This window comes from Eptatretus burgeri, chromosome 14, assembly GCF_056783735.1.
Source record: "Eptatretus burgeri isolate ZD-2024b chromosome 14, Ebu_testis_v1, whole genome shotgun sequence".
Taxonomy (NCBI): Eukaryota; Metazoa; Chordata; class Myxini; order Myxiniformes; family Myxinidae; genus Eptatretus; species Eptatretus burgeri.
Genome location: NC_140974.1, coordinates 14,114,064 through 14,127,241, shown reverse-complemented (window position 1 = coordinate 14,127,241; position 13,178 = coordinate 14,114,064). Strand labels below are relative to the sequence as shown.

Sequence of the window (13,178 nt, the reverse complement as noted above, 5' to 3'; positions counted from 1 at the left end):
AACTATTCATGAACTTTTTTTTTGCAGTTGGTGCTGCATGGAAGCACGAATTATCCTTAAAAGTTATCAAAGTTTTTTTATTTGAATTTCAAACCTATCTTGCATTGAGAGTCAAAATGTTTTTCCCCCAAATGTGAAGGAATGGTCCCACGTTAGAAAAACTCATAGTGGACGTTAGCCTTTTGTTATGTAGTTTCCAGATATTGTAACACATTTTCTGCAGCAGTGGATGAGGAGGTTCTTGACACCACTTGAATACAAGTCATGTTTGTGTCTCTGAAAAGGGGATAGACATTTTGACTTCCCCATGAACATTGTTTGAGTCCTGAAAGAAATATCAATAATTTTCCCCCTTTTACATATGAACACAATTTTAAAAGGTTTGTTGTTCAATGATATATATGTATATACAAATACTTCTTTTTTTTTTTTACAATCAACAGGTGATGTCTTGTTATATATGGAAGATGTCCCGCTCAAGAAGACAGAAACCATTGTGAAACTTGATGCTGTAAGTAAAATTTGCGCTTGCTGTCTTGTTGGTGCCTTTGATGTGTATTACCACATTAGTGGATGTGTTTATCGTAATGCTCAATACCCAGGTAGCCAATGTCTCTGGGACCAGACTGGTGAACTGTCTGTACAGCTGGTAGGATGGTCGGGCACAGTCAGCTGTCCAGTTGGTAATTTGGATGCCTTGTTTACACATGTATTTATTGTTTATTGGTAAAAGAGATGATGTTCCAAAACTTTTGTTATTAATTATGAACGCCTTCACAACTGCATAGCATTATATGATGTACTATGCTGCATGTTATTGTTATTTATGTCATTTTCTTGGGAACATCAGGGCACAAATTATAAACGTTACCATAGCAAGGGATTTATGCTGGACAAGTTGCTGCTGAATTACGGGATGATACCTAAGCATCCATAAACTTTGGCAAGAATGTAAAATTTGGTCAGGGTATATATTGACACATAATGGTCTAATCTTTTGAACCGTACTGTCCTGTGGGATTTGTCGACCTGCTCCTGTGGAGGCCAAATGGACTCCCCCTGTGTCAATGTTCCTTGTTATTCCTTATTATCTTTAAGGTCAGCAAGTTAATGTGAACAGACGTGACAGCCGGATTAGTGCCTACTCTGAGACATCACACTCAATGATCCCATTGCTCTGCTCCTGAGCGACTTTCAAAATTAAAGGCACCGCCAACTCGTGTAGCTACCCAGTGGGCAAGGATCACATCTGATGTTTCGACCACTGAATGGTTTCCTGTGGGTTTGGTGTGCCAGGGTGTGTGTGTGTGTTTTGTTGGTTATCATTTCCACATGTGGGTTTCAGAAGGTGCAACAGAGCTCTCCCAGATCTTGAAGTATCCACCTTCATGTGTGTGTTGTGTGTGTATATACAGTGCCCAGAGAAAGTCTACACCCCCTTCAAATTTTTCACCTTTTGTTGCCTTATAGCCTGGAATTAAATTGCATTAAATCGGACTTTTTCCACCTTTATTTACACATCGTAACCCACAACTTCCAAGTGAAAAACAAATTATATGTATTTCAGAAAATTAATTTAAAATATAAAACGAGAATATCTTGGTTGGATAAGTGTGCACCCACCCCCGCCCAACCCCCCCCCCCCCGAGTTAATACTTGATAGAAGCACCGTTGACAATGATTACAGCTGTGAGTCTGTTGAGATAGGTCTCTCACAACTTTGTACACCTTGAATGGGAAATATTTCCCCATTCTTCTGCACAAAACTGTTCAAGCTCAGTCGAATTGCATGGGGAGCGTTGATGGACAGCAATTTTCAAGTCGTGCCACAGATTCTTGTTTGGATTTAGTTTGGGACTCTGATTGGGCCACTCAAGGGCATTTATCTTTTTGTTCCTTAGCCACTCCAGTGTAGATTTGGGTGTGTTTCGGGTCGTTGTCGTGCTGAAAGGTGAACTTCCATCCCAATTTTAGCTTTCTTGCAGAGGGCAGCAGGTTTAACTCGAGGATTTTTCTGAACTTTTCTCCATCCATTTTCCTTTCTATCCTGACAAGTTCTCCAGTCCCTGCTGATGAGGAACATCCCCATAACATGATGCTGCCATCGCCATGCTTCACAGTGGGGATGGGGTTCTTTGGGTGATGTGCTGTGTTGGGTTTGTGCCAAACGTAATGTTTTGCATTTCGGCCAGAAATTTCCAACTTGGTTTCGTCAGACCACAAACCATTTTTTACCACATGGCATTAGAATATCTAGAGTTTTTTTTGCAAATCTCAAATGGGACTCAAGGTGGGTTTTTTGAATAATGGCTTCCTTCTTGCCACCCTACCGCACAGGCCAGAATTGTGGAATGCTTGGGATATTGTTGTCACATGCACACAGTGACCAGTATTTGCCAGAAAGGCATGGAGCTCTTTAAAAGTTGCCATTGGCCTCGTGGCGGCCTCTCTGATCAATCTCCTCTTTGCTTGGTCATCCAGTTTGGAGGGACGGCCTGATCTAGACAGGGTCTTGGTGATGCCATACGCCTTCCACTTCTTAATGATTGTCTTGATTGTGCTCCAAGGAATATGCAAGGCCCTCAGAATATATTTCTACCCATCCACTTATCTGTGCCATTCCACAACTTTATCGTGGAGGTCTTTTGAAAGCTCCTTGGGACTCATGGTTGAGTCTTTGATGTGAAATGCACTCCCCAGCAGAGGAAAACTGCAGGAACAACTGATTTTATTCAGAAATAATTAGAATTGCCACAATTTAACACAGGTGGAGGCCAATTCACCTGGTGTGTGATTTTGAAGGTAATCGGTTACACCTGAGCCAATCTAATCTAATATAAGCTAAGCTGTTATACGGGGGGGGGGGGGGGGGTGGACACTTATCCAAGCATGATATTGTTGTTTTCTAATTTTTTATTAATTTTCTGAAATTTATATAATTTGTTTTTCACTTGGACAGTGTACATTACAAAGTGAATATGAAGATGGAAAAAGTCCGATTTAATGCAATTTAATTCCAAGGTATAAGGCAACAAAAGGTGAAAAATTTGAAAGAGTGTGTCGACTTTCTATAGATACTGTAAATATATGCCTTCCTGCTAATTGGTCGTTGTCATGCTGTATATATATATATATATATATATATATATATATATATATATATATATATATATATATATATATATATAATTATTATTATTATTGTTTATATATCGATTTTTTTTTAATGTATATAAAATGTGGAGTGTGACGAGCACTCCCCCGATCTCCATTGGACACAGTCCCATCCCAAAGTGTCCACCACAAAGATTACATCGTCAACATCAGTTAAATATCAAACGGAGCCACCTATCCGGATTTCGGGCTTACTTCACTCATCAGGACTGCAGACCGATAAATATCTAACCAACGATGACCACATTCCTGATAACCACATTTCTGCATATACAGACATATACATTTGTACATATATATGTATCTAGAGTATAAAGTAATTATTGTAGGTTGGGAATGCATCAACAAGATCCACAGTGGGTACCCTAACCCACAGCTGCACAGAATGTCCCAATGCCCTCAATCAGCATCATGGTAAGCCCACCTCCACCAACCTCCCCCAACAGCAAACCCACCCTCCCCCCCTCTCCGCAACCACCCCCACACCCAAGTGTAGGGGTGGGCCTGCCCAGCCGAAACCACTGAACCCCCCCCCGCGATTCCATGACAACCCCAACACAAGCCCATGGAAGCCGTGCCACAAACGTCCCACATCCATTGAACAGACATACAAACCACACTCCACACTCCACAACTCCGTCGTCCGTGCTGCCCACAAGCCCCGACAGGAGCCACCACACCCAACCTCATCTCCCCCCGGACCACCCCGAATACATCGATACACAAGAGGACCGCACGACTGTGTCAGGGTCATTGCCCACCCTACATACCCTAACGATATGTAGCATGATATTTCAAAAATGTATTGATTGGGCCCGATATGTTCTCGTGGATCAGGCATTATGTGGCAGAGGTATGCGCTCTACCGAGTGCCCTTCTCGTTTATCTATGTATACATGTAATTCGACATTATAGTGAACAAATACATCGGATATTTATCATACTTTCATGTGATGACAGTGTGAAGAAAGGGTCACTGAAACATATCCAAAATTGAAAACTAATTTTCCTTTTATTTACTTAAAGAATACATTTTTCTCAATATAGATCCTTACTCGGGGCCAGTTTGTCAACTAATCTGCGTTCACGGCGAGTTGTTTTGTCATCAAATCTGAGGCAAGCAAGGAGAAACCTGAAACACTGCGATTATATTGTTGCTCTGAAAACTTTCACACCGATCCCATCTGTCTTCCAAAGATCCTCCAGATTCATTCTGTTCCTGTGAAAAACAGCTGCCAACAAAACTAGCTCCAGAAAAGCTTTCATTTCATCAATGTCTGTGTCTTTTGCCCTGGCCTACTTAGCATATTTTGTTCTTTCATCACTGATGTGAATGTTTGTGTTTGTCACGAATATCTCGAATATTTCTGGCCTGATAAAGGGAGACCAAAATTCCAGAGGTTTTTTTTTTTTTTTTTACGGCTGGACCTTTTCGCCATTTTGGTCCGGAGAACACATTATGTGCACGGGTGTGCGCTCTCAAACTAGGATTTTCTTTCTCCCACCAAGTTACCTTATCCTTGCCGAGCTATCCATCACATCTGATCCACTTCTGTGGGGTCTATTGTGGTGGTGATTCTTCATCAGAATCTTCACTTTGCATATTTACACTGGGGGTTGAGTCTGAGATATGCTTATTGACTTCAAGATGATCAGATTTACCCTTACTTTCGTCCTCCACTTCTCGATCAGATGAACACTCATTAAAAAAAAAGAGAGAAAAAGTTGGGATCCACAAAAACCTCAGTGCACTAACGCTGTAAAAAATAATAATTTCTTCAAAACGCCAACAGGATTAGAATAGCACCGGCCAACACTGGGTACGACATATATACATATATATATATATATATATATATATATATATATATATATATATATATACATATATATAGTTATGGCCCTGGGGTTCAAGGTTCGCCACAACGAGAAGCTCTCGGGTTCCTTCTGAATGCCTGGTCCTGAGGCCACCTACCATCCGTGGGTTGCTAAGCAATCACGAACAGTAACTTCATAAACTTTAGCAGGGTTAACCCTCAAACTCCGTTTCCTGAGAAGGTGACTAAATTAACCGAGTTTTGTGCTCTCAGTGCACACTCGGATTACTGCTGAGCGATACAGTGAGTGTATGCTGGCAAATGAGAGCAAATCACATGGGGTACAACTTCCCATCGAACAATACCGATACACTGTGTCGGACCAATGGAGGAAAGGACAACCAAGACGGATTTGAAAGAACAACCAGCAACGATTTATTTACTCATACAAGCAATGGTGAAAAGCACATTATTTACAGGCCTTTAATCACAAAAGCAAACAATCATTAAAGTGAGTATATACAGGCAAAAGTCACAGAAGAGCAGAAGTAACTGTAACACGTATTCTTAGACAATCTTATTTACACAAAAGACAATTGACCATCATTCAATCTGGGAGGAAGAGACAAGCACAACTGAGATAAAAGAAAAGCATGGAGTGTGGGGTCAACTCCTTCCCTCGCCTCACACAGCCAAATGGGGCTGTGCCGGTCCAAATATACTGGGGGTGGGGGGGATGCGGAAGATGGGAAGTGATGGGGTGCACAGCCATGTCTCTTAGGCATCCAGCACCACTTGGCAAGTCCTCTCTGGCATCTCGGATATGCAAACAGCACACCACTCCGTTTCTGCTGTGCATCCAGGACAAACAGCTCCGCACACACCAAGCCGCGTTCTGGGCTTTCTCCTTGCTCTCCTCCACACTATGACCTCCTTCCTTCTCTCCTCCGCATTCTGCACTATGCACTCCTTTCTGCTCCTCGCAGAACAAGCTTTTAGGACAACGACAATCTCTGAGCTCCTTTCTCCTCACAGGCATCGCTTTCTCTGGCTCGTGCGAGCCTCTTTCTCATTGGAGCACATCTGATGTTGGTGGGTCCATGATGCACCTTGTGGAAAATCCCAATGTCCCTGAGGGAGCCTTCTAACTCAGCCCTCACCATGCCCCTCATGCGCTAAAGACACGGCAAGTGCCCCCAGTCCCTCCCTGCGCAAGCAAATGTCCTTTGTGCTGTACGTACTGCTTGCATGCGAGAAGAGCATTGTACGCCATTCCAAATGCAACAATCATTGTGCTTTGTGCCATGAACATGTGAAATGCCAGAAAGAACAAAGACCGATGCAGTGAAGGTAATCCAGTCGGCCCGAATGATTTGTGGAAATTTGGTTTGTGCGAATTGTTGTACTCTGCATGTTGTGATAAAACATCTCAAAAACAAAACTTCCAACTCACCACAGCAAGGAAGTACATATAGCTGATGAGCACCACAAAGATGGTGGATGGGAGCAGATCCGTTGGATATCCAAAGTGGTCCTTCCATGTGTTGAGTCACTGCATCGTGTCGATGCCCAATGATCAACTCGTTGTCCAAATGTGATGTCAGGTGATCGAAAACAGTGGATAAAAAATAAATCAGAATCACAGTTCTAATCAAATATTCTCGACGTGTACAAGGCGGGAAAAATCCAGCCACCTTGGCTGAGTTCACAAGAATCTGAACGAGGCAGAATGTTAGTTTGGTTAAATCAAAAATATAATGTTAAAACCAAGAGCATGAAGCTCCCGCATTGTTTGCTTTATGAAACCAACCCAACGATACGTGGACTTGCAAAGAGAATCCTGTTGAGTTAAGAAGGAAAAAAAATCCACAGACTCAAAGACGACCAGAAACCTGAACAGTTCACTCTCGACAAGAACTCTTCCAATTCGTCCACCAATCTACGTCGTGTAACCAATCAGAACTGGATATGATACAGTCATGTGATGTTCGGCCAGGAAAGGTTTGCCCATGCTTGGTCTTGCAAAGCAGGTCACTACAGATTAATGACTACAGACGAACCGACTGTGCTTAATGGAGTAATGTGTGGATGGAGTGGAAACGGAGAGGGGTGCAGATGGACCAAGGGACGACTGACTGACTGCGGGTTTGAAGCGAACGTTGATTGCTCCTTCCAAAAATTATTTCAATACCCAGACAGTTTGGAACGCACTGATGTGGTATTGAAAGAAAGACTGAAAGGAGCTAAGGGTTTCGATGGGGGCATTGAAAGAAAGATTGAAAGGAGCAACAGGGGGGTGGGGGAGACATTACACCGAGGATACACAAACTAACCTCAACACATGCCCCCCCCCACCCCAAACCCTTAGACAAGGAGCGAAGGTCTACCTACACAGACAAATAAAATAACTCATCCTTTTGGCTCTCCGACATGTCCATGTATGCTCTCGCCCAGGGTTCTTTTCCAAAATCATAAATGTGTGTGTGTGTGTGTGTGTGTGTATAAATCGACTCTTCCCATGCTATTTTAACTGAAGAAGCTGCATAAAGCAACCAAGAAAGGCTACCAAAGTAAGCTATTTGCTGTTGCAAACCCTTCCCAGAATTCCTTCATTGCTGTGAAGACATTCACAAGCAGCACACGCATGAGAATTCCAATACCACACACTACATCAGCTGCTGGACTGGTTTCATTGCTCATTGGTGAATCATCGGCGACAGTGCAGACAGAAATGCATACCGAGGCTCCCAAGCATATACCACGTGCAAATGTCTAAAAAGTCAATATATAAATAATAAAGAAAGACCCACCCACATCTCTCACCTGTGAATGTAGGTAATAACCAATCAGCTCTTACCTCATCCATTAAACCCAGGTGGCTTGGATGATATAAATAAATCGACTTCTCCCATGCTATTCTAGACGAAGAAGCTGCATAAAGCAACGAAGAAAAGCGACCACGGTAAGCCCTTTGCTGTTTCAAACCCTTACCAGAGTTCCTCCACAGCTGTATGGACTTATTAATCAATTTCAAAACCATGAAGCCTGGCAGCCTGAAACTTTGCATGCATACGAAGGCCAAGGGATTGCATGAGTGAAAATTGGGTGTTTGGGTTAATTAAAACACCACTTTTGAAGATAATTAACGGCCTTCTTTAATTATATATTTTATCAGGTGCATCCTCAGCCGCAGGCCCGTAGCCAGGGCTCAGTATTAAGGGGGGCATATGAACTGGATGGGCGGGCACAATTATTATATTTAATATTTTTGATAACCCGGTATACTATTGTATTCATGCAGCATTGACGCATATATACTGAGGTTGCCGTCGCATACTAACCAAATTGATCTCAGCTAGATTTAATATGTTCCGATGTTTTTGGCCTAAAATTATTCGAATGCAGTAGAGCCGCAACAAACTGGCACATTCACAATGCAGATATTCAATGATTAGACAATTGGCACCAATTCAGGTGCACTTATACAAGGTGTTGTGAAGAATTCGCATTAGAAAATTAATATACCAGAGATACAATGACTAAACGGGGGAGGTTGGCACCAGAATCAGTGCACTTTGAAATAAGATACAGGAGGCTATGACCTGCGATCATCACGTTAAACTATCAACAGCAAATACGACCAGCCTGAAGATACCACAAGGTCCGCATTTAAAGCAGTCAATTACACAGAGGTAAGGTTATGCACAAAGCACTAGATATGGGATATGCAAAGCACCAAACACAACATTTAACTTAAACATCAGAAGTACAAAGCAGCCGACCACGGCGGGTGCTGACCACAACCACACTGCAACCACAACCACACATGCATCACCAGCAGTCACACACACACAATCTGAACTCCTCGTATAGTTTTTATACCGCTGTACTCGCTGTCAGAAGAGCTGCAGGCAACGTGTCTCCGGTGTGGAATCTTCTGAGGACCTTCTCCTTCCATTCATTCAGGCATTTACGTGTGAGGTCTCTCTCGAAGGCCAGCCGTACCAGTTGTGCCTTGAGTGCATGGCGCATGGACCGTCGATGGTCAGTGAAGACATTCCTCTATGTTGAGAATTAGTTTTCACACATGGCAGTGGACGCACCAAGTGTTAGTCCAAGTCTCATAGCAGTCACTACACTTGGCATGGCTTCCAGCGTTTTGTGGTATGTTGAGAGGAGTTTTTGCGTTGTCCATCTCTCGTTTGGCTGCTTTTCTGTCTGTGAGCGAATAAACTGCTTTGCAACCACACACTCTGTTTCACTGATGGTTGACTTTGTTAATGTCATGATGTGCTGGAGCAAGTGGGGATCCAAAAACGTGCCATTTTCAGGATTCAAGGCAGCGAGTGAACGGGCAAGTTGTGTGTTGCGCTCACTGAAGCGCTGAGTGATCTCGCCAAGCACAGTGTCAATTGCGCTGTAAAAAACCCTCTGCAGTTCCGTCTTGTCATTGTCGTTGTTTTGTCCTGTAGTCTCCAAAACTACAAACTGTTCCAAGTTCTTATGCATTGTGCATCTCCGTTTTGGTGGTGCAGGTGTAGAAGTGCGAGCATCGTTGGCCTTGTTCCACAGATCAGTGAACTCATCCTCAGAGCGGAGTTTCTTCACGCACTCTGTAGCACTCGCCACCAGTTCCAACCCCGTTAGCAAGTCCATGTCCTCTGCCTGCAAGAGTCTGTTAGGGCCATCTAACAACATCAGCAGTTTTTGTACAAAGATAGCAATGAACATGAAGGCAGGCCCAGAGACTTCCCGCAAAAGCCCAATAGCCTCCATCCTCATCTCTGCACCGTAGGCGCGCTCTGCATCAATCTCCGACAGTAAGGATGTGATATCCTTAAAAGATCCTATGATCACAGACGCGGTGGCAAAATGTCCCATCCACCTTTGATCAAGAAGTCGTTTTAACCGCTCACCTTTATACTGTGCAGCAACAGTGGGCTTTCTGAAGAATTTGTACAGGCAACAACAAACCTCGAGGAAATCAGTGACAGCTTTATCTGCTGCCAGTGCGTGGATAACTACCAGATGGAGTTGGTGATTTAAGCAGTACACATAGGGGATTTCTCTTTCCAATATCTCTTGCAACAACTTTTGCACCCCACCTTGCTTCCCAGCCATTACCGAAGCCCCGTCGTACACCTGACTTAATATTTTTGACGTGTCAAGTCCTGTTTTTGTCAGCTCTGCAATTATTAGGTCTGTCAATGTTTTTGCATCTCCAGCGTCGGCTGTAGCTATTGTGAGTAGACGCTCTGTTGCTTCATTTGATGCCGATACAAAGCGAATGATGATTGATATGTTCTCACATTCAGTGGGCTCCTTCGTCCCATCCACCTTGATGGTAAACCACGATGTGCCTACTTCGTCCACGATGGCATCCGTCACAACATTACTCAATGTGCAGATCAGTTCATTCTGCATTTCCGGACTAGTATAGCTTGCGTTTTGTGGGATATGCTTTATTATTTCGGCTAGCTCGGTGTCTTTTTTGAGTGTGTAGTTTAAAAGCGAGAGGAAGAGCCCACTGTGCCCGTCTGACATATCCTCAAAATTATCAAGGCTCCCTCTAAAAGGTATCTCAATTTCGGCGAGAAATCCCACAACATCTATAAGAGCAGACACATAGTACCGGTTTCTATTTAGCTGGTCAGCATTGAGGAGTGTGGAAATCTCCTTACCACAATCGATGCACCTCTCATTCTCCTTCCACCTCAAAACACAAGTTAAATGTTCCTTTGAAGTTGCGTGTTTGTGAAACCCCCTGCCTTTCTCAACGGCATGTTTCCAATTCCGGTGGCCTCGCACTGTGAAAGCAGAGTCCAGTGGGCCACGTGCGGTGTTAAACTTCCTACATGGATAGCAGAATGCTGCATCTGTCTGCACACTATTCCAGCCATTCATTAGTCTGGTACCACGAGGACACAAACGAACGACTCTTGTTCTGCAACAGATGGCCAGGGTACCGCTGTAGAACAACTTGATTCGGTCTCTCACTTCCAAGATCATCGGGAAGTGGCTTGACAGTCACACCCGATCCTGAGGCCGCCGCCGAGCGTGGCAACTCGGCTGCCTGCGCTGGGGCTCCAGCCGCAGGACTAACGTTGCTGGCTTGGCCAGCTTGGCCAGCTTCTATCGGTATTTCATCAACATGATCGTCTTTTCGTCCTCCTCCTCCAACATATCTTTCATCATCTTCTTCATTTTCGTCGCTTGCATTTTTTCCTTTTCTGAGCCATTTTCGTATGTCCATCATCCACGTCTTTTTCTCCTGCTGCAAGCTCGTGCTCTGTGATTCGTCCCTCGTGACTCGCGTCACAAATCTCGCGACTCGCGACATTTGACGGTTGACGGTTTTATTTATTAAATGATCCATGCATCAAAAACAGGTTTTATCTGCATAATTTCAAATGTAAGCACAATTGCAAACACACATATTTTTAATTTTTATGATAAAATTACTTTTGTAAGATGGAGGGTTGACGGGTTGTGAAGGTCACGTGGTGCACGTGCACTTCATCTTTAATAATGTAAATTTATGTCTTTTCCTTAATCATATTATGACTATATTACATTTATACCTAACTTACAACCAATCAGGTAACCTGCTCAATAGGGTCTCCATATCGAATATGCTGATTGGCTATTCCTTAAAACTAAATGATCCACGATATATATATATATATATATATATATATATATATATATATATATATATATATATATATATATATATATATATATATATATATATATATATATATATATATATATATATATATATATAACCACCCACAACATCGACATTCGACACGAGGTCTTGGCTGCTGGCGATGGTGCTTGCATTATTATCTTTTATTTTGTGGGCTTGGACTGTATTGTCTTGCCAATTGCTTTTGGAGATGCGCTGGGAAGCGCACACTTATCTCTTGACTGTTATTATTAAAAAACAGTTTATCCAAGAAGGCCTTATTATTCACCACGTTGAACATCTGGAATAAGGGTTTAAGTTCACACAGATGAACTCTTAAACAGCAAGTTCACAGTGGGCACTCATCCTTAAACACCAAGTTGTTCACAGGTTGCAACAGGGCATAAATGGGTGGCGTACAAGTGGGGGGGGCACCAGATGCGCCATGGGGGGGCATTGCACCCAAATTCCCCCCCCCCTTAGCGACAGGCCTGCTCAGCCATCTCGCTGTGGTTTTAATTTGCCATTTTGTTCGGTCTGGTCAACAATGCCTTTAGATGGAATAGACGGCAACGGTTTATTAACGATAACGTTTTTTTTTTTTTTTTTTTACTTTCCTCACTTATATAATCGAATGCCTGTTCATCATACCTACAAATCACTGGATACATTGCAATTCTTTTAAATTCCCGGAGGCACCAGCGTTTCTGGCTTTATTTCATTTCCGCACATGCCATAACCTCGAGAATCTCTGAAACTAAGCCAAATTACAAAATTTAAGCTCCAGAATTGAACTTAGCAGCCGTTCCAATTCCTAATAATTTGAACATATTTGACATTTCAGCATCTCCATGAAATGTTTCAGAAATAATATGACGGATCGGCAATCGCTAATCGCTTGCCAAGTCAGTCGTTCCTTATCAACTGTTTGTTGGAGTGCTTCCTTGAATGCTTTCGCCACTTGGCCACAGTGCAAGCCGCACTGTCCCTCTGCACTGTCAATCTGCTTGTGTTGTGGCCTGCAGTGTCATGTGGTGCCAAGCCTGTTCTTTATGAACGGTTGGATGGTAGGGAGGAATGGATTGGATGGAGAGAAGGGATGGATGGAAGGAATGGACAGATGGAAGGAAGGGATGGGATGGGTGGATGGAAACAATGGATGGATGTAGGGGATGGATGGAGGGAAGGGATGGATGGGATGGATGTACCAAACCAATTCTGCCTCCCCTCTTCCCCTCCCATTTCATCACTCCCCCCCCTTCCTCACTCTTCCCTCCTTCACCCTTATCTTCTCTCCTTCCTCTCTCTTGCTTCCCTCTCTCCTCCCTCCCCCCCCCTTTTACTCTCTCTCCTCCCTCTTTCACCCTCCACCTCTTCACTCTCTCCTCCCTCCTCTCTCTCTCTTCCCCAACCCCCCCTTAAGGGTCCTGTCAGTGAAGCGACAGGTTTTGAGGTTGTGTGTGTGTGTGTGTGTGTGTGTGTGTGTGTGTGTGTGT

The 13,178-nt window shown here is 43.4% G+C and overlaps 1 protein-coding gene across 1 annotated transcript in view; it reads left to right on the top strand.

The window, feature by feature from the left end:
- The window catches only part of LOC147012691 (otoferlin-like), a 163,649-nt gene that overhangs the window by 82,431 nt on the left and 68,040 nt on the right, over positions 1-13,178 (top strand). The window contains exon 31 of the mRNA XM_085853778.1: positions 444-511. Within this exon, the coding sequence (XP_085709904.1) occupies positions 444-511 (68 nt within the window). The remainder of the gene's footprint in view (positions 1-443; positions 512-13,178) is intronic.